We start from the raw sequence: 21,877 nt of genomic DNA on the forward strand, positions 1-21,877 counted from the left end.
GCAGTTTACATTACAACGTGCTGCTTAACAACTAGACAGCGGAGCTATGCACAGCGTGTGCAACTCCATTCTCCAAAAGCACAAGTCACTTTCTGCTGCAATCTCTGTGGCAGGAGAGATTAGGTAACCATAGTAACGGGCTACTTACGATGGGGCCGGGGGGACCCTGAGGCCCTTCTCCTCCCTTTAAGCCAGCTGGACCCTGAAAGCAGAGGACAGGAGATGGTTAGATGTAGTTGACCGCAGCCCCCCCCCCCCTCGGTGCCATTCAAAGAGCAGTAATCACAGCTGTCAAATGGGCCTTTAAATGTTACCCCGCATGTGTGTGTGTGCGTGTGTGTGTGTATATTCTCTGTGTGTATACCTGTGTATATACATGTATGCATGAAGGACTTACACCCAGAAAGGCACACAGTAATTAGCAATTTGTGATCTATAAAAAAGGGATGATCTAAGTTAGGCCAACTATCTTTTTTACCTCTCAAGTAAAGTTATCTAACACCTTCCACATTTATGTACATGAAAGCTTGGTCATGTTATAACCTCCCATTTTAGAGGGGTAGCAGGCCATTAAACGGTCAATTAATCTACAACTTTCTTACTAATTCCTAGTGGTACATAGCTTTGCAGGTAGCTTTGGCTTTATTGTCCAGGCTTCGCAATATTATTCTAAGAGATTTCTGCTGTCACCAAATAAATCTGAGATGAATGGGAGTGCACAACAGCACAACAAATTTCTTAAGAATTACTTTCTACCAAAGAAATTGTCCAACTTTTCAGAGCGAGGTCTGTGGAGTAGAGTGGGCACTGTCTCTGAAAAGAGATGTTACTTTTCAATGTTACTAATGTTCAGATGTTACAAATAAAATTCCATTCACATCCATTGTGTTGGGGTGGAGGCTGAAATCTCAGACAAAACCATCTCCATGCTTAGATACCACTGGGTGAATGAGCAGTCAGACAATCCAGGTTACATTCTGTTAAAGAGCTCCGTCGACGGGAGTTCAGTCGGTGGATTTGTCTAAAACAACCAAGCTCACGAAAAAATTAAATAATAATTTAATGACGCTGCACAGAAATACCCATTAATCAAATACCAATATTTACTTAGGCTGCAGCTCAACTCCACCAGAGAAAAAAGGGCTATTACTCAATAAATTATGATACAGCCTAATCTGTAGGCGTATTTATATTACTAATGCAAAAGGCATCACTATATGAGCTTCAAAGGAAATGAAAAAGTGAAGGGATGACACAGCTCTGAAGCATGTGGTGTGACATAAGTTCAAGTGTAGCCCCATCTATCTGTGGACCCCTGTCATCTCCTCCGGATCCTGGCCCTTGAATGGCAATGCCTGTGCTGCTGAATCATTGCACCATGGCATATGGAAAACACAGTTCACCAGAGGCAGTAAAGACTTTCATTACAATAACTAATTTACAGGCTCCGACAGAGCCAGAGGGTGCAGACGCTGCCAAGCAGGCTCTCCAGCTCCACGGCTTCACCACAGTGCATTAGAAGGCTGGAAGGATCTTTCTTTGCCGGACACACAAAAAGTTATTTATTGGCTCGTATATTGCTACGTCGCCTTTCCTCAAGACTGAGAGATGGGATGAAAAAAGATGGGATGTGTGTGTGTGTGTGTGCGTCTCTCTCTGTGCCTATCCAAAAGAGAAAACGTAACTATTTATATGTGTGCTAGCACAATGTTTGTACCTGCACTCCCTCAGCAAACAGAGTGAGATTAACTTTTATGTTCTTAGTCATAAAACAGGTGTATACATTCATGTATGCTTGTGTGTATTTGGATGGTCACTTTAAGAGACAGTGGGAGGCTGTGTAGTGGTGTGTGTGTGTGTGTGTCTGCTGTTATAAAGAGAAAGCCATCCCTCTGCACACACAGGGCTAAGACAACGGTGGTAATAAGTCTGGGCAGCGTTGTCGTGTTCTCACAAAAATGGTCAGCCTTGAAATAAGCTTCAGCCCCAGTCCTTCGAGCTGATCCTCAGTCAGCCTCTAACAGCCATCCGCTGTCGCCTTGAACTTTTTCTCACACACGCCCACTTCTTTTGAGAATTAATTCAGGTTACTCGTGTGCATGTGACTCACAAAGTCACGGGTTTGAATCATAATCAGAGGGCTTTGACTCATTCTCTGATTGAAACCAAACAGGAATTCGTTAAAGAAAGGGCTTTGCAACTGGAGCACCTCTAAATGTGGAGTTAAATGCCACTAAAGTGCACAGGCTGCAGCTGAGACATTTTGCTGGTTAAAATGTTTTGCTAAAGCCATATTGACAACAGACGACAACCCGCTTCAACCTAACAGAGATTAATGATGATAAAATATGTCAATGTTGTGTCTGGCTCAGTATTACTTCTCCGTGAGCCAGTTCTGCACCTTTTAGTTAGGTCCGCTGCCAAGCCTGACATTTGGTTTAACAGCAGGTAGTTAGTCTGGTAATTAGGCTTTGGAGCAAAATTCAACTGGGTGTGTGCTCAGGATGTGGGAGAACATACTTCTACTGCATGTTCTCATGAGTTTGTTTGCATGAGTGCATTCATGTGTGGGTGGTCTGAGTGTTACCATGGCCCCTGGTAGACCTCTTGCCCCCTGGAAGCCCCTCAGGCCGGCAGGTCCTGATTTGCCAGAAGGACCTGCAGGACCTGGGTCGCCCTACAGAGGGAGAAAAACAAAACAACAACATCCACTTAACTGGCATCCGACATACGCTCAGCTAATCATTAAACACAGAATTGCTTTTGGGTGAAAACAATGAGCAGAGCTGAATATGTGAGAATGGCAGACGAAAATCAGAGAAAAACAATTAAAGTGATTGATCTGTTTGATAAAAGCTGAAATTATAAAATATTTTCCTGCTCACCGTGTTTCTTCCCTGTTCCTGGCTTATTTGTTTTTATCATTGGAGGTTATTTGTAATTGTTTCATTTTGTTCCTCTTTATTGCTGCACTTGAACTATCCTTTTCATTTGAATGTAACAGATTTATTCTAATATTAGTTATGTGGAGAACAAAGCATAATGAAGAGAAAAACAGACTAAACTGATTTGTGGCTAAATATTTGGTATTTCAGGATCAAATTGCAATAACATCTAGAACAAGTCATACATAGTTCTGCAGTGATGTAGAACAATGGAATTATGTTTACTGAAATTAAATCTTTGTCATTGTTCTTTTGACCACTCGCATTAGAATAATAACTTCTTGGCAAAAGGCTTTTTCAAGCTCTTAAAGATTTTATACTGTTTATTTCCACAGAAACAAAACTGCTCTCTTATTTTTAAAAATGAATGGGTTCAATAGATTAAAAATTGAAAACATTTTTTTTTAGAAGAGCTGAATGTGTGGTCCTAATATAGTTTAGAAGTTTCACAAACAGAAATAATGGTTTTGATAGCGTTAAGTACAAAAAAAGTACAATAAGTAATTATTCCTTTGATGGTTGTTTGTTCCGAATTGTACCACTTCTTTTTTGCTTTCACTTCTTAATTACTTGCTGTTGTTCCCACATGCAGAAATACCACTCTGTGTGTCTGGTGCATTTTGCTTGTGCAGCATTCAAAATTCTTGCTCATTTACCTTTCCACCCTCTTTTCCAGCAGCTCCAGGAAGACCTTGCTCACCAGGTGGACCAGGAGAGCCTGGGTGTCCTCGCTCTCCACTGGGTCCTGTCTCTCCAGTTGGGCCCTGTCAGTGACAACAGATACATATTAAGGAAAATGTGCTATAAAATGTGACTTCCCTTATGTCCTAAAGACATAATACTGATTCAGTAGTACTTGATTTTTCTTACCTAGTTTTGTTTTTTTCTAATGTAAATGGAAGTCTTAATGAGATGGAATAATTTATTTTCAGCCCACGCTTCATTACTTTCAAAAGACAAGAGATCTAACTGACGGCATCCCAAAATCTTTTCAAAACCATTCGATGCATCTTGATTACACTCTGTGCATTCAGCTCTTGTTGCAGGTACATACTTGAATTTCACTGTCTCATCATTCTTCAACAACAAACAGGAAAAGTGAGGAGGTGGAATCAAGCCGTAGCTGTGTACTGTGCTGTATATCTACCTGTGGTCCAACCACCCCTCCAGGTCCTGGGGGTCCTGTCTTTCCTTGGAAGCCCTGAAGGGGAAACAGATACTGTTGATTGTACACAGGTGGGATTATACACAGTGTGTTGTCTGCTTCGTGCTATACAGTATGTTAACGGTCTGAGAGAGCCCATATTCCATTTTCTATTACTGGTGCTTTACTTTCGCCCAAAGAACACAAATTCTATGCTATTAGTTATCCGCTTCCTTGCTTTATTTTTGTATAACCTATCAGAGAGACTGAGTGGGGAGTGAGTGGGCGCTGAAGCATGATTTCAGGGTCACATGGCATGACAATGCATTCATGGACAAAACTACCCACTCACCGTTTCTCCTCTCTGTCCGGGATGACCGGGGAGCCCATCTTTTCCTGGTGGGCCCTGGAGGTGGACAGGTTGAAAAAAAAAAAAAACTCAAGACATCAGGTCGTAAGTGTGCATGAATATTTGAAAAGCTTATATGAAAAGTGTCAATGTGGACTTGTTGGGGACGGCGCAAAGTCACTGACAGGTTGGACAGCAGCTACTTACATTGGGTCCTTTAGGTCCGGGGAAGCCGACGGGTCCCTGTGGTCCTTGAGGTCCCTTAAATTACAGTAAAATGAAGAGAGTGAATCAAGAGAAGAATACTGGATAGGAAACCCAACACAACTTTAAATTGCTACTGGTATTTAATTAGATTTTAGTTTGAAAATCCAGCTTTGTTACTGTGAAATAATTGTTGTAAACACACATTTAACATTTTATGTCGTATGATGTAGAGTGAAGTACGCGAAAGTGTGTTACAATTGTTTCAAGTTGCTAATCAGCAGCTACTGTACAGCTTTTGATTTAATTCTGGTTTGACAAATAGATGTAACACTTTGAGTTATGATTCAAGTACAATGCCCTTGATGTCATTAACTCTGGGCACAAAACTTCTAAATTTCCAGAGGCACTGATAAAAAAAATATCTGATGCTAACCCTCTCTCCTGGCGGGCCAGGAGGTCCATCGTTGCCTGAGGTGCCCTGAGGAGAAAGAAAAGAGAACAGAGAAACATTGTTAACTTTGGCAAAACTGTCAAAGTGTGAGGTGTGAATAACATTTATGCAAAGCACTGAGGTTATGTAGCAAGCCTGTTCACACATTTATATTTCTGTGCGAGTTGGCACTCAAAAATCATGTTTAATATGATTTACATATTGTATTTTTCACAACAGACTAAGCCAAAACTATGTGTAATGTGTTGCGCACTACATGAGCAAATTAGCTGGGGTTTTTTTTTATATAGCAGACAAATGTTAGAACTGGATTTGTTCATATTCTATCCACTTTTATGTACAATATACTCTAATCTCAAGCATGTAGACACATTGACTGTCACAGGTCCCACCATTATGAATTCTAACATGGCCCTGCGTCTCACCTTTGCTCCTGGCTTTCCTGTTGGTCCTCTAGCACCACGCCCTCCACGTGGACCCTATTTACACAGCACATAAAACAATACAGTAATCATGAGGAAAACAAACAGCACTTCTTAGTATTTTCTTCAATGCTAGAAAGCGTAAAAACAAAACGAAAAAACAACACACGGAAAGCAATTGTATAAAGGGCAGGTAATCAATGTCTAGTGCCTCCCCTGGTCGTCTCTACAATTCCCCACCCAGTGCATATCCCCTTCAAAAGCAAGAAGATAAAGCTCATACACAACTACAAAGGAAGAGATTTTCATTTGAACAAAATAAATCATTTATGTGGAGAGCCTGGGCTGAGTTGGTGGTTGAATTGCTTACCGTTGGGCCACGTTGCCCTCTAGGGCCTGATTTGCCAGCTATTCCCTGAGAAAGAAAAAACAAAAGCTTTGATTTAGGACAAAATCATACTTTGTACCATCAGCCAATGTAAGGACTTTTTCCATCTCTTTTTTAGAAGTTCAAACTAAAGCAGTTCTATAATACCAAATACACTCAAACATCAGACACAAATCCTGAGGGGGTTTGAGTGAGGGATGAAATAGAACCATCTGAGCATCTTTGGACAAAAATAAATAATCAAATTGCTGCGGTAAGTGGTAACCCACAGGCACTTGACAGCCTGAACTACCTGTCAGTTCTAGCACGCCGGGGCCAGGGGTGTCTGCCTCTCAGTGTCTGTCTGAAAGCAAAGACGAGCTTGTCTTGTCAAAAATAACCCTCCCCACCGTTCTACAACCCTCCACCTCATCCCTTCATCTATGGCCCTTTTCAGCTGGACCACTCTACTGTTACATGGCTGAATACTGTTGTCAGTCCCCCTTGAGTGCTACATCCTGATGACGCTATGAGGCCAAAAGTATATGGACATCCCTGTTCATTCACTTTTTTTTTTTTCTTTTTTTGTTTGGGGCTGATTTTCATGCTTCAGGCTCAGGCTCAATTAAGGGAAATATAGGTGACTGTCCTCACTAACAGTTTGTGGCTCAATGGGAGCAAATGCTCATCATAATGAAAATTGTTCTGGAATAAAATGTTCAACAATCACATGTTCAGGTGTCAACATACTTCATACTGCAGTTTGTACACAGTTGGGTTTTTAAACAGTGGAATGCACATTCTATAACCCAAGTGACATTTTAGGAATTCATTTTGAAACTAACAACATCTATTCTTTCCTGAAGTATCTTCCATTTTTTCCCCCATTCTTAGACTGCTAGAACTGGTAGCAAGCAGGGCACCAAGATACACTGACCGTCCCGTGTTGCAGCATTCTACATTATCTACACTTAATCCATCTGCTTCACAGGACAGCCCACAGTGGCCAAGTGTGCATGTCTTTAATAGGACAGACAATAATGGATTTTGCTGCTCACCCTTGCTCCCTTCTCGCCATTGGCCCCGGCGAATCCAGGGAAGCCATTGGAGCCCTGCAAGACAAGTACAGGAAAAGTGAGACAGAGAAAGAAAGGCGTGATACAAAGGGGGAATACATCGGAGAGTTGGAGGGTATAAAATAACAGATGTCTACCATAGTCTGTGCCCAGTAACAGTGGGATAGAAGCTGAAGGGAAAATAGCACCATTCTTTTTGTGCTCTACTGACCAAGGCTAATTAACAGAGAAACAGTGAAGCCCTAACATAAGTACCGCTATACTGGACAGCAGACTTGTATCATAAGGCTCCATTTTTTAGTCCGAGTACCCATAGAGAAATGATATCTTTCTTTTAATGCTTAACTGGAGCCCAAGAGCCTTACCACTAAGAGACTTTCTGACACACAGAGTTAGTTTGTTGGCACGGTGAGGAAGCAAAATAGGAAGATAAAAACGACAGTGGAAGCAAATAAAGACAAAGGAAGGGAAAGCAGTAGATTCCCCTTGATACCCATCAGCAATTTAGTTATTGGGCTTTTGCAGGCTGTGCTCTTCGATAGACGCGATGGTGCCAGTTAAACAAAAACTAGGAGGGCAATCACTGTTGGATGTATAAAAGGCATACCAAGCAGTTTACCTATACAGCCTCACTTCATGCAGCATTAGGTAGCGTGATTATATATTCAACCAATTTAAGTTTTTTTTCTTTTACACTACAAGGTCGTGTGCATGTCTGAGTGTTTTGGGTTTAAAACGCACTCTGATGCAATGCACATCTATAGTGCTCATTACTGCTCACATGCATATGTATATGAGGCATAATACTGTGCAGTATAATCAAGGGCACCACAACAAGGCAGCGTGGGCAGAATTGCAAGAGGTAAACAGCCCAACATTGTGGAGACAGCAGGAAGGGAGATCTATGCTGCTTAATTTGTTTTTCACAGAGGTGCAGTTATGGTAAACTGAAGGGAGAGCTGGTACTGGACAAGCCTGACTTGCGCCACAGAGATAAGACAGTCCACTGAAGCTATTGCAAATGGCATCCAGAATTAACGGTGTGAGAAAGCTGTTAACAGAGAGTGATGGGGTGCAGCAGCCAAAAACACAGCCAGTGGAGGGATTCATGCACAGGCTGATTGAGGAGGATAAAGCCTGATAACGGGCCAGGACTTTGACCCTGAAGCTGCTTATGAGGACAGTGTGACATTTTATAACACTGATGATACTGTGCAATGGGAATGTCGGCTCTTTTTGTATCCATCTCAAACAGTAAACAGCACCTGACTTCTTAAATTCTATGAATAAATTTAGGGAAAAGTCTCAAAAAGGGATATTAACTTTCTGTCAAATATAAAAAAAATTTAAAGTTATAGATTTGGTCCATAAATACAAACCAGATAATTTATTAAAGACAGGTTCATAGTTTGTTTCAACTTGGTGTGGGTGTCAGTTTTTCAATGCTGACTTTGTGTTTTGTCTTTTAAGAGAAAACTCTTGAAATGCAGGCTATAAAGAGGAAACTATGGCACTGTTTACACAATGCCAAAGTCAGGCAATAAAGGATGCCTTTAAAATAACAACAGTAAAGGATGCCTTTATTGTCCCTCCAAAAACATTTTTTGAAGCGAGTTTAAAACAAAGATCTGATCCGGGGCTCAACTGGGAAAATTTGTGGGCAGCCTTTGTTTAAAACCCATTTATGGATACAAACAAAGGAGTGTCCTTTGCTGTTACGGCATAGTTTTACTTATTTTGAATAAATATGTGTTTTACTGATTCCACTATTCTAATGTTTTATTCAAGAGTAAAATATCCAGCCATTGACAGAAGATATACACTATAAGAATAATGCTCATTTGACTTATAACTTTCATCTTATTTCTGTAGCGTCTCTCCCACTTTGTGTAATTTGTCAAGGTCTCTTATTAATTTGTGTGCCAGGTTCAGCTCAGATCCTGCTGACATTAACAGACAGAGCAGGAGACTTGCCTATGTGGAGGTTGTGAGAGTAGGTGTATCTGACCCATCATATCAATGCCAAGCTGTCAGTGCTGACAGCAGCAGAGAGGAACAAGCTGCAGCAGCACATCTTGATAGCAGAGCTGTGGCACAGTGGTCAGCGCTGCACTGAGAGGAATGCAGGACTCTTAGATAATGTCTGGGGGAGTTTAAGGAGGGAAGACAGCTGATGAGTCCAGCAGGTGACCATGCCACTTAGGCTCCCTGCAAGAGTTGCTGCGGGAGTACAGTAGGTGTCTGCTTGGGTTTGTGCTTGTGTGAGTAAGGTTAAGTCAGCAAATCAGCAGATTTTAGAAAGGCTTATGAGAGCAAGTTTTAGACATGAGCAGATGTTGATCTGACAAATGTGGATGGAGGGTTATGAAGTCACTGTGAGAATCAATACACATGCAAATGTACTCACATAAGCATAATAGTTTCACACTGTAAGGCAGCGTAGTGAGCAAATATTCACATTACTGGTTTGGCAAACATATTATATTCTCTGCTAAACTACGGTTGATCAAGACACTGAACACCTACAGCTGGCCCTGATCTCTGACCCAGTGGAGTCGGCGCTTGAATTTTCCGAGATTGATCAGTGGAGTACATTATTACTCTCGTCACATACCTTGGAGCCTTGTCTGCCAGGGTACCCAGGCAATCCAGGAACTCCAAGTTTCCCCTAAAAAGGAGAAACAAGAAGAAAAACAAAACAAAGATGATGAATTCTCATTGTGTCACCAGAGACATCTTTGGAGACTGCAGTAAAGTTCACAGAAGCACTGTGAAAAGCAATAAACTTATAACCATAAAGTTTTTACTTCTGGTGTGGGGATATTTTAATGCCATGTTTATGAACATGAGATCATACATGCAAAGGCTTTTCTGCTTTTAATCCCAAATGTGAATTCCCTTTGGGTCCATTTTGGTCATTTTAGATGATGTGTGGTCATTAAGAAGTACACGGAATCTGATGTAAGTACAGTGTTTGCTTTTAAACTATGATCAAGTCATACATTTTATACCTTTCACTCTGGTACTAGTAACTTACTTCTGCGGTGCTGCTGGACTATTCGAAGCAAATCAGGATGAGGACAGCAGTGAAATGTAAAATGTATCATTGATACAACAAAGCAGTATTGAAAGGGGAGTTACATTACAGTCTGTATTTGCATTATTTGCTAATGAGGTTCAAAGCTACAAGTAATTAGCCATGTCTCCCTTTTTTGACTTAATTTCTAATCATATTTAAACATCTCATTGCTTACATCACAATTACTACTGCCTGAGGTCATTACTGTCTTTATGAAGTGATGGATTGTTCATTGATAAAAACCCTGCTAAAGCATTCATAAACTACTATTTGTCTTCAAAGTCATCACTTATATTCTTATTCTTTACTATGAACCACAAAGATCTTGTTGTAACCTTTAATACCAATTTGTTAAAGTACAAATACTTCAGCACCACCAAGCAAGATACTCTGGAACAAGATAAAAGCAGCGTGAAGAAAGGTTGGCAACATAAGCCAATTAAATTGGACTCTTGTAGAGCTGAAGGGAGGTGGAAAACTCTTAACCTCTAGATGATTAGGACAGCAGCAAAACTATAGTAAACTACTTTCTTCAGGCTGCCTTCTTTCCAGATCATTAAATACATCGGTCATTATACCCCTATTACTGTAAGAAAATCTTACATCTATTTATGTTGTACCATATATGTATGATTTAACTTTTTCATTTTATCATTTGAACTGTCATGTTTCATGTAATTAAACCTGTCAATAAAACACATCAATCCAAATGAGAATCCATTCATAATAATTCAGTCTTCTGATTATCTACCTTCTCTCCAGCTAATCCAATGGGTCCAGCTTCTCCGCTGGGTCCTGACTTGCCCTTGGGGCCCTCGGGGCCATCCTCTCCTCTGGATCCGAGTACACCAACCTCACCCTTGATGCAAAGAAAACAAGTGGAAACAGTGCTATCATATTTAATACCCTGTCAGCCTCTGCATCTGCAAACATCAGTACTCTCTTCAGATGATGATTTACCTTGTCACCCTTGAGGCCCATGTCTCCTTTGAAGCCGGGGAATCCATCCTCTCCCTGAGGATGAAAGAGATAAAAAGACACACCTGGTAAATTCATGTAACACAGTTTACAACTGAAATACTGAGCAAAAAAAATACTGGGGGATACTGATGGAGCACTTAAGTAACAAAATTAAAGTGAAAGTTTATCATGGCAGGCTTATGGCATTACTGCCGGCCAAAAGTACACAGGCTCCTTAGGATAGCTTAATACTAACACCTAGTGGCCACTTAAATGAAGCATTCACAAAAGCAGTTTTGAAGGTTCTCCCTGTCTCTCTCTCTCTCTCTCTCTCTCTCTCTCTCTCTCTCTCTCTCTATGCTGTCCTACTGACATCTGGTGGTTAAAAATCAAAATGCATTTTTCAATCTTTGAACAGCTGTGCTCTCTACATATTATATTCTGATGCCAATATTGTGACATGTTCTTATGCCCGACACCCCTCACACAACAAACCATAACACACACGGCCTAACGAATCTGATGGGATTGGCAAAATGCTTGTCGAAGAGGATTTTATGTGCGACAGAAGTATCAACAGGTAACAACAATCAGAGTTCAACCAAAGCGATCCAAGAAAACAATGGCAACAGATCGCTCTCCCCAGAAACTGCCCTACAAACTGCCTCATTCTCAGTTAATGTTCCACGCTCCATTACAGCTCAGTGGCATAAGGACTTAACTACCAGCCTGATGGGCATTTAAGAGTTTTTCCACTTGCTGGATTCCAAGGATGTCTCATTTGAGAAGGAATTACAACTCTGACAGGTCCATTTTTAGAGGAATGATATCTGTCAAGTTGAGGAAAGAAGGGGAGAACAGAGAGGTGTTTACCTTTTCTCCTTTGCCACCTTTAAGGCCTCTGATTCCCTCAGCACCCTGGAGAGAGAGGAAATCATGAGAGTCAGAGAATCAGGATGAAATTCTGGGAAAAAGGAGATTTGTCGTGGTAAGGTGGTACTGTTGGACTACATTGGCGCTTACTTTCACACCACGAGGCCCAGGGTAGCCGATGGATCCCATTGGACCAGAAGGACCCTAAAAGATTGTAAAAAGTGTCATGTGATTGGTGAAGTACCTATTAACGTACATTAACCTTGTACTGTAATGTGTCTCTGCTCTATTAGGTGACCACACTAGAGATATATATTTGGAATTGGTCTCATCCTAATCTTCCCAAACATGATGGGGAAGATCAGGTAAACTACCATATAAATACATAGTATGAACCTCAGCTTGTTCTGCCTCTGTAGAAATGCATCCTCTATACAGTCAAATAATGGCATGCTTTTCATATTTTTCTATACTGACTTTAAAATTAGCTCTATATTAATATGGAAATAAATGTCATGGTTTGAAATATATTGTCCTTGACTTATATTGGTGCCAGCTCATTGAATTTTACTGCCCAGAATGACAAGCTGACTAGAAAACTAGAAAAAAAAGAGTTTCGCCAATCACAAGAGAGACTGAGTAGTGCAGTGTATTCTATTTCTGAGACAGCTTACACAATATTGTGTGGTTGGACTAAACCTCACCCTACTGGCAGAGTAAGTAGGCTACACAAATGCTAAATTTAATTATCTGCAAAATGCGCCTGACTCAGCATATTTGCCTGTGCAGTGAGGCATTTGATGAATCTTTGAGAACTGTGATTACAATACTTTCCTGTAAAATGCAACAGCTAAACTGTGTTTCAAAAAGCTAAACTCTGTTATACTTACAGCTGTTCCCTTCTCGCCTGCAGGACCCTCTTTTCCTGGGTGACCCTGTAAAACAGGTCAGGAAGATTTAGTTTATCAGTTGATCATCTTGTCCTTTGGTTAAGGAAAGGAGTCGAATATGTTACTTACAGGAGGGCCATCAGCGCCAGCAAGGCCAGCCAGACCTTGTTTCCCGTGAGGTCCCTACAAAGAGAAATCAAGAGGGAGTTAGACAGGCAGACAGACAGACAAACGCACAACCCACCGTCTTTAACAGTATGATGAAGTCTGCCAGTAGTTACTCTGCTTGAAATATTATCAACTATCTAAAAAACCACTGACAAAATACATTCAGTTAGCCAAAGTAAGTGCTTATGCAGGAGTAGCCCTATGGTAACAAGTATATAGTGTGTGTGCATGTCTGTGTGTGTTGTAGCCTTCAGTAAAGGCCTATAGCCTCAGACAGCAGTGTATCTGCAGAATCACTTATGAGGTCTTGACTGAAACATTCACTTATCGGGGCAGCAGAGTTGTGGTGGGAGGACTGAAGGGGTGGCTGGGCTCCCTCTTTACTTACTTTTTCACCAGGAGGCCCGATCGGACCTTGAGGACCCACAAGACCCTGAAAGATAATTGAGATCGGTCCGTTATCGGCTTTCCATAACCAGGCGTACAATGATACTGACATTAAAAGAAGTGGTACATTAGGGGGAAAAGAACGCTTGTTTAGTTAATTTGGGGAAGTCTACACCTCATTTTTACAGTATGGCGTATATATTCTTTAATGTTTTAGTCTTCCTCCGTGTATAACTCCAGTCATTTGTTTTTATTGCTTGGCTACTTCATGCTGCTTATTCAGATGTTTTCGTTCGGCTGTGCAAAGTTAAGATCCCTCTTTTCTACACTAATTCTAAAGTCACACATCTTGAAGACTTCTTGAAAATTCACCACACGAATAAAAAAAAAAACAAAAAAACAAAAAACGTAATAACAGTTAAAACAAGCAAGCGGTGTTATTTTTCTACATGGCAATGCCTTCCCTGGAAGGCATCAATCTGCCTCTGGCCAGGTATAACTAAAATGAAGTTATTTATTCAACCTGTATACCATCAGGATAGGTCCTTACTAATACTTTCCAGGGCAATGACGCCATCCTGTCCAGGCTGCGAGCGTCAGCAGGACTGAAAATCTTACCTGGCAATGGTCATTTACCCCTGGCTACAATATTGGGTGTACTGTTTTGTATTAGAGATGACTCCAAAATGGAACAATTTTCACTGTGCCACCAACTGGACGATGTAATCAGGTTAAGCGCTATCAAATCAGTGCAATATGTCTCATCTCAGCGAGACAGAGAGACTGCTTTTCTTCTTTGAAGCAGCAGAAAAACAATTTTAGTGGACACTTATGAAGAGTTTGCACGTACGTTTTGTGTAATCCCCCATAGAGTGGACGCTACTTGTGAAATAAAGGATTGAGAATAAGAAGAAAAAGGTGCCAGCAAATGTTTGATTAAGAAAATCAGAGTGCGAGAAATCATCCGAGTTCATCGCTCTCCCCGTTGCACAATGGATATGGCAACAAGGACGGGGCATGGAAAGGACAGACTGAGGCAGAGAGCACAGGGAGGAAGAGAGATGAGTGGATGGGGGACACAACAGGAGAAACAGTGTGATCAAACAGAGTTAGAGAAAATAGATAAATACAGAGAGAAAGACAGGAAAGAAAAGAAACTTACATGTGGACCAGGCAGACCCTGTTGCCCAGGAGGTCCTCCTTCTCCTTGTGGACCCTGAACATGATGAAAACAGGAGGTGCAATCAATATTTCCAATCGCTGCAAGTAATTCCATTTTAGTTATTCTACTGTGTGTTTAATTTGCACCGCTATTGGAAAGGAAACAATACAGCCAAAAAGATATGACAATTTAGACAAACAGAGTGAAAAACAATTTACTTACAATATCTTTATATGGATTTAAGGGAAAATTTACTTTTTCCATATCAAAACTGTGGCACTGGGTTAGGTGAAAACTTTGGGTGACCATGCATGGATAGAGTGGTTGAATTGGCTTTATCCAATCTTTGTTGAAAATGTGAAACAAAGAGGCACAAATGGTGGGAAGAAATGCAATATACTGGCTCATGAAGCAGAGCTGTCTGTTTTCTGGCCTCATCTAAAGTTTTGTTTAGTTCCTATCAAAACCAGCCCCCAAAATCTGGTGGCAGGTCAGAATCTAAGTTTGACTATGAAATACTGCTTTCTCTAAATACACACTGCAGGGCTACGGAGCCATCTGGGTATGGATTAAGTCTAATAAGACTAACTGGAATGGTGGGCTGTTTGGTATTCCTGCTGAGATTTAGTGTGTCACAAACCAAACACACAAAAACCAGACAAGACCCTTGTGAAACAGTCTGCTCCAGCTGTTACAACAAACACTTAATACAAATGCTGGACTCAGAGAATTTCAGGTGGCCTGACTGTGATTGTTAGCAGAGCCCTGATTGCAAGATGCAAAGTTGGGCATTCATCTAAGGTCCAAATCTAGTCAGTAAAACATTTGGGTTCTTCACTCATAAAGGATGTCTTACTGTTATCAGAGCCATAAGGCTTTAAAAACCCTATCGGAAGCTCTACTACTGTGAATACCTTCAAGTGTTCTTCTTTGACATTTAGAATATACTATGTTTGGATGCATTAATAAGATGCACACCATAGTCCTTTTGTTTTTTGTCTCTTTGTGTCCTTAACAGCTGTTTATTTCTCTGGCTCAGTGACTCAGCAACCGCAGACAATGTGTGGGCTCATCCAGCTGTCTTGACCAATGATCTGTTACCCTCACTGAAATGTCCCACTGAGACCCTACGGGAAGCTGAGTGCGTGATGGGACCGTGCACAGACGGGCTTTTCTGTTTCGCCCCTTACTGAAGCTTAAGGCTGCTTCAGTCAGCAGCCGTTGAAGTTTCTGGAAAGGGACCGGCAATTATGATAAGACACTCCCCTACCTTCATCTACTTTCTCTAATTAGCTAATGACCTATGGCCTCCATTCTTATGTTGCATAGGGGTGAAAGGTCACTGACCTGCAATCGGCCTCAGGCAGGCCAAATTACACACTGATTGCTTAGGTGGTCTTGGCATACATGTGCAGGGGAAACGCCCTTTCTGATGTTTAAAATGAGCAAAGCAAAAACATCCATCAACAACAACTCACCATGTTTCCTTTGGGACCAGCTTGCCCATCAAGTCCTGGAAGACCCTAAAGAGATAAGAATTTGACAATGAACGTTGCCATCTCATTGAGCTAGAACATAAATTATGAGTTGTAGTAGTAGTAGTATTAAGTGGTGTAGGAGGTGTGCTTACACGCTGTCCTGCAGGACCTGCAGACCCTCTGGGGCCTAGCAAGCCTCGAGGACCCTGCAGATCAGGAGAAACACAAATTAAAGAGATTTCTGAAAAACAATACCTAAACATATAGTCATTTGTAAATAGTGCACTGTATTTAGAAAAAAACAGGCAATAAAAAAAAAACTGGCATCACGTACTCAACATTAGGTGGGCCGAAAAATCCTTAAAACTGATTTGACTCACGTGTGAAATAGTGACCCACTGTGGCCATATATGGTAACTGCAGGTGTATTTCAGGGAGTGAGCATGAAAGTTTCTTATCTCAACATCTTAAGTCACGCACTTAAAATCACTGCATTTACTGTGTTCTTTCATCTTAAGGACAGCGTGTGTGACGAAATGCCGTGAAACTATTTCTTGAATAGGACAACGCTGTCTTAGGTACAACACGGTGCAACCATTTCTCATGCAACTCCACGGTCCATTTGAAGTGAACCAGGCATAATATGGCAGTTTCTCCGGGGTAATGACAGAACAACACATTTCTCAGTTCTATTTTCTGATCCATTATTCAGAGCCATTCTGTCTTGGCGAGGTCGAGATTACAAATGCAATGGTGCTTGCAGACAGGAATGCCATTAGAGTTGCAAGAATGGAGGGTGAGGCTGTGTGCTTAAATAATTGACAAAATGAACATAGAGGAAGGAATGAGGGGGAGAGTAGCGAAAGAAATGAGTAGCATGACGGTCCTTTGTCCATCATATTCTTATCTTTGTCCTAATTAAACAAGATGCAGTTCTGTCACAATATGAAAATAATAAATGCACTTACACTGTCTCCAGCCACACCTCTCTGTCCAACCTGACCATCTTCACCCTGTAGATACCAAGAGTGTGCTTTTAGGGAATTCAGAGTGATTTTTGAAAGTTAGAGTTAGTTATATGCTCACTGATGTGCTACTTACTCTTTGGCCATCCTCTCCTGGAGGTCCTGGAGGACCTGTCGGACCAGAATCTCCCTGGAGAGAAAAGATCACAGAAAAAAAAAAAAAAAACTATCAACAAAATGTCGGAGTGGCAGGTTACAAGAGAGTCCACAGGCTTGATCTCTGCAGCTGAGAGGGGGAAAAAAGCTCCTAATTTTTACTTTTTGAAAAAAAACATATGGGTAAAAGATCCAGAGAACAAGAGAGAAGATGCTGAAAAGAGAGCGACAAAAATGGCAACAAAACTGCCTTTAATCTACAGAAGGCATGGTCACCGCAATTGGCATAGACCTATATGGTTACCACTATTTATAGTGTATATAGGACCAGCCTACCTCTGGTGGCTCTGTAATTATTCGGTATAGGATAAGACATGACAGCCTGTCTGGAAATACCCCTCTGTGATCTCTGTCCTCTCTCTTTCAGCTCTCTTCGCAGGCCCAAATTCCACAAACACCAAACTCAGCAATCCTCATTTTTTTTTCAGGCTGGTTAAATGTGGCCCAAGTGGTTCTGCACTCTCATAAGTGGGTCAAACGCCCTAATGAGTTCCAGTGGTTAAGAAGTCATATCTGTCAACACTGGATTCTACATGAGCTGGATGGGAGGTGGCCTTTGAACTACCAATCAGCAGTGATGCTGCTGTAAGGACAGGGTACGGAGCGGCAGGGACTGTGATCAATGGGGATTTGGGTTTAGAAATAAGAGACCGCGGCATCTTATTTTTGGAGACAGATAGAAGCCTTAAATGATGTTTGTTTTCCAACCTTGTTCATTTACCAAACCCAATATTCTCTCTCCCTGTACTTACCCTGTGACCTTTTTCTCCAGGAAGACCAGGGAGGCCGTCAAAACCTCTGTCACCCTGAAACAGGACAGTGGCAAATGGTTAGCACTATCAATCAGTTTGGTGGAGCGACTTTTAAAATGCATCCCACAAACACTTGCTGGTTCATTGGGTAACCTGGTGTGTACACTACCTTTCCCCCTGCCTCCCCTGGCATTCCTCGTGCACCATCAGCTCCATTACGACCCTGGAGGACACGCAATATCATGTCAGGCAACGTGGAAATCACATTAGAAAAACATCTAATTATCTTGAATGGCTACAGAGAACAAACACAGGGAAGATGCTAACATGTTTATAGTTAAATAAACATGACTTTATGAACTTACACAACTGATTATTGGGTGCAGCTGACTTATTTGAAATGAGGCCATGTTTGAAATCAGACAGGCTCTTCTCTTTAGGCACTGTAGCATTGACGCTTGCACTCTTGTTGGCGTGAAACATTAGAAATATGAAAATTTTCTGTTGCAACACAGTGTTGCTCTGGAAGTGTTGAATCAATAAAGTAATAAAGTATAAAAACCTACCTATTGAGCTTCGTTGGAAATAAATCTTACCCTCTTTCCTGCTTTCCCTGGTGGACCAGTTGAACCCTGAAGACCTCTGGGTCCCTATGGGGAAAAACATATAAATAACACATTACACATTGACAAGACTAACATATTATTTATGTAATAATTTCTTATGTTGAGATGTAGAAATGTGGAAAACATGCTTTAAGTAGAAATCAAAGAGTTAAACAAAAAGAAGATCTTCTCACCTGTGGTCCAGAATCACCGCTGTCACCTTTAAGTCCACTAGCACCGGGACCTCCCTTTTAAAAAATATTTACACAGATGCACAGATTTATTGAATGCTTTGGTCTGCACTGAAGCCAAGTATTCTGTCATCCAAACATTCGATTAGGACACCGGTGTAATCTACGTTGGACTAGAATTTAATGCGAATCCAAACAAGTATAATGTAAAATTTCAAACTTGGATTGTAAATATACAACAGAAAGACCTCCTGGAGCATCTTTCCACATGTACAAAATCCCTCCTGAATCCAAGAATTACCAGATTGGTGTAACATTCATGTGTTGTTTGAGAAAGGCACGAAGGCACTGGTTGAGTAGAAGACTAGTCAGCTATTATCAGTCTTCAGGAATGTGTGAGAGATTATCTTATAGCTATCACACATCATTTGTCATAAGAGGGAGGCCATATGCACGGCCTGGGTGTGCGTTAAGAAATGACAAATGGTCAGAGTTGAATCCTTCCCAGGGAGAAGCACTAACCACTAATATGTTTGCAAATATGTTTTTCATAAACTGTGAAACGAATGGATGTTACAGTCAGTCGATGAATGTATGTGTTTGTGTGTAGACGTTTTTCAAAAGCTACTCACCACAGGACCAGATCTTCCTGTCATGCCCGCTGGCCCTGGAGGACCTCTCATAGTCAGCTGAGGATCGGACAGAAAACAATTTATAAACCACTGGTCAGCTAACAATGTTGACATTTATATCTGTCTATACCAATTGAATGTATCAAAAACCAAGGATAATAGCCATGTGGACATTTTATAAGGTCCTCTGCAGTCAGTGTCTGTTCTCTACCTGAAAAAACAAGTTGCCTTTATTTATTTTTTTTATTAAATTCAAGATGAAGACAATCTCATGCAACTCGTTTGTTCATGGGATTACTGCAACATTGCAAAATGAATGTGGTATGAATATTAAAATGTGGTCTCTCTAATAAAGCAGGAACTTGTGATACTGAAACGGACACATTCATCCAACTAACTGGGCTTAACAGCAAAAGGAATAAAGAAGAGAAAACTACAAAAAGCTAACCCTAACCCCCCACGTAGCCTCTGAATAGCAAAGAAGCTTACAATGTGCAAACTTTACTTTGTTCTTGTTAAGGGTTTACCACTCTGGTCTTTGTTCCTGTTCATGGTTGACCACAGACTTATACTGCCAAAAAAGTTGTCTGGGATTTATTTGCAGCCCAATTACTGAAAGAACGAAATTGCTAATTCAAAGAAAAGTAATTTACGTCCTGTGCTGTGCTTAAGGCCACATATATCACACATATTAGCTATTATATTTGCATAGTGGTTTTTAATTGCAGGTGTGAGGTAACTTTTCCCAAGTGCAAATAGATCAAAGAGAATTCAACAAATCCCTTCAATTCTGTTTACATTTTGAAGAACTTACAGCTCCTGCCATGTTTTCTTTTTCCTGCCTCGGGCCAAACCTCTGGCATAAAAGATAAATATAGAAAGGTGACAAGTGCTTTCAACACATTACTAAACACCAGTTCACCAGCTTTGGCAGCCCTCCAGCTCCATAGAGTGTTGTGAATGTGTGAATATTCAGCGTTTGCACAGCACTTAATGATTTCCATGTGTTCAACGATAGATCACACCTTGCTTACAGCCGCATAATGCAACCTGTTTTTCAACAGTGCTATGGTTATCAGGACCCCTGAGTGAGTGCGAACATCTGGCGTGGCTTTACGCACTACCTACCCTGACACAGGACCATATTTTGGAATTCGGACAATTTATAGGCTGAGTGGGACTTGTGAATAGTGATTCCTCCTTTCGGTATTTACTACACTTTCTGGATTACTATCTGGACCACAGTTTTTCACACAAATTAGAATCGCAATCTTGTACCTGAACTGCAATTCATTGAGGTTAGACAGCAGCTAGTGAGAATAAACACAGAAAATCATAGCAAACTGTCCTCTGAACTCAGAAGGATGCCCTGGGGTCATGTTTACTGCCGTCACTTACCCTAGCCTGTGATAGGATGGCCTGAGCCTGAGCTTCCTGCGCTGTAACCACAGGTCCCTTGTGTGCCTCACCACCCGCACGGAACTGTCAAGCACAAAACAAAAAAGAAACACAATTAAAAACTAATTGACTTGTCTCTTTTTACAGAGTGATGCATCCAATGGTCTCCTCTGGTGAGTGTATTCAAATAGTTTTTTTGTTAAACCTGTAAAGCTGTCACCATGCCACACAATCACACACACACACACACACTCACACACGCATACTGTTGCACATAAGCACAGGCAGCTCACACCAACACACACAAATATGTGTCACCAAGCCTTTCAAAGCCTCAGTCACTGGTTCCACTCCATTGCACTGTCTGACATTTACTGGGTAAGTGATTTGTAACCCAAAGAAAATAAGGTTGCGATCCCTTGGCCTACTGGTGATGCTATGAGGTAAACCTACTAAATGAAGTGAGTTCACGGGCTAGTGCCTGAGATGAAGGTTGTGCAGTACGTGAGGGAAATAAGACAGGCGGCCCAGTGGGCATGTGGTAAGCTGCAGGACTTACTGGAAGCATCAGAATGGTACCTGGAGGCCCAGGAACACCGTCTGAACCAGGAAGACCAGGACGCCCTGGAGGACCCTGGAGAGAGAGAGAGAGAGAGACAGAGAGAGAGTGAGAGAGAGTTGGATCTGCACAATACCAAGATATCAGTGTGAATGAGTAATATGACTGGAGCTGAGGTGAACAACAAAACCAAAGTACATAGAATCCCCATTAAAAACAACAATGCCATTCAAATGGACTTAGCATTGTTGTTAACACACTCATCCTCAAGGCATTGAATTTGAGTTATCTGCTATTGCTTTGTTGATTTCTACACCAGCGTGAAACGTTGCAAGGGACAATTAATTAGATGTGGATAATAAGCAAGTATACTTTCTCTTGAGATAACATTGTTTTTTCTCTGTAATCCCCTGGAGCTACTGTGCAAATTTAAAAGAAGAACAAAGTGATAACAGTATTAACAAACAACAGCGGCAACAGTAACAGTGCAGGGGCTGAACCACTAATCTGTTTACAGCAAATCCCTTCTTTACTTTCTTTACTGTACAATAATTTCAATGGGAAGGTACTTTGCTACACTGTTGTTGCTTATTCCAAATAG

The 21,877-nt window shown here is 41.2% G+C and overlaps 1 protein-coding gene across 1 annotated transcript in view; it reads right to left on the bottom strand.

Moving 5' to 3' along the window:
- The window catches only part of LOC139214251 (collagen alpha-1(XI) chain-like), an 80,426-nt gene that overhangs the window by 25,066 nt on the left and 33,483 nt on the right, over nucleotides 1-21,877 (bottom strand). Inside the window, exons 12-41 of the mRNA XM_070845054.1 lie at nucleotides 21,277-21,351; nucleotides 20,718-20,801; nucleotides 19,320-19,376; nucleotides 18,691-18,744; nucleotides 18,488-18,541; nucleotides 18,061-18,114; nucleotides 17,892-17,945; nucleotides 17,060-17,113; nucleotides 16,927-16,971; nucleotides 16,111-16,164; nucleotides 15,959-16,003; nucleotides 14,481-14,534; nucleotides 13,320-13,364; nucleotides 12,893-12,946; nucleotides 12,764-12,808; nucleotides 12,024-12,077; nucleotides 11,874-11,918; nucleotides 11,001-11,054; nucleotides 10,792-10,899; nucleotides 9,576-9,629; nucleotides 6,944-6,997; nucleotides 5,889-5,933; nucleotides 5,522-5,575; nucleotides 5,079-5,123; nucleotides 4,646-4,699; nucleotides 4,442-4,495; nucleotides 4,093-4,146; nucleotides 3,602-3,709; nucleotides 2,588-2,677; nucleotides 149-202 (exon numbers count right to left, since the gene is read on the bottom strand). Of these exons, the coding sequence (XP_070701155.1) occupies nucleotides 149-202; nucleotides 2,588-2,677; nucleotides 3,602-3,709; nucleotides 4,093-4,146; nucleotides 4,442-4,495; nucleotides 4,646-4,699; nucleotides 5,079-5,123; nucleotides 5,522-5,575; nucleotides 5,889-5,933; nucleotides 6,944-6,997; nucleotides 9,576-9,629; nucleotides 10,792-10,899; nucleotides 11,001-11,054; nucleotides 11,874-11,918; nucleotides 12,024-12,077; nucleotides 12,764-12,808; nucleotides 12,893-12,946; nucleotides 13,320-13,364; nucleotides 14,481-14,534; nucleotides 15,959-16,003; nucleotides 16,111-16,164; nucleotides 16,927-16,971; nucleotides 17,060-17,113; nucleotides 17,892-17,945; nucleotides 18,061-18,114; nucleotides 18,488-18,541; nucleotides 18,691-18,744; nucleotides 19,320-19,376; nucleotides 20,718-20,801; nucleotides 21,277-21,351 (1,755 nt within the window). The remainder of the gene's footprint in view (nucleotides 1-148; nucleotides 203-2,587; nucleotides 2,678-3,601; nucleotides 3,710-4,092; nucleotides 4,147-4,441; nucleotides 4,496-4,645; nucleotides 4,700-5,078; nucleotides 5,124-5,521; nucleotides 5,576-5,888; nucleotides 5,934-6,943; nucleotides 6,998-9,575; nucleotides 9,630-10,791; nucleotides 10,900-11,000; nucleotides 11,055-11,873; nucleotides 11,919-12,023; nucleotides 12,078-12,763; nucleotides 12,809-12,892; nucleotides 12,947-13,319; nucleotides 13,365-14,480; nucleotides 14,535-15,958; nucleotides 16,004-16,110; nucleotides 16,165-16,926; nucleotides 16,972-17,059; nucleotides 17,114-17,891; nucleotides 17,946-18,060; nucleotides 18,115-18,487; nucleotides 18,542-18,690; nucleotides 18,745-19,319; nucleotides 19,377-20,717; nucleotides 20,802-21,276; nucleotides 21,352-21,877) is intronic.

This window comes from Pempheris klunzingeri, chromosome 15, assembly GCF_042242105.1.
Source record: "Pempheris klunzingeri isolate RE-2024b chromosome 15, fPemKlu1.hap1, whole genome shotgun sequence".
In the NCBI taxonomy this organism is placed as follows: Eukaryota; Metazoa; Chordata; class Actinopteri; order Acropomatiformes; family Pempheridae; genus Pempheris; species Pempheris klunzingeri.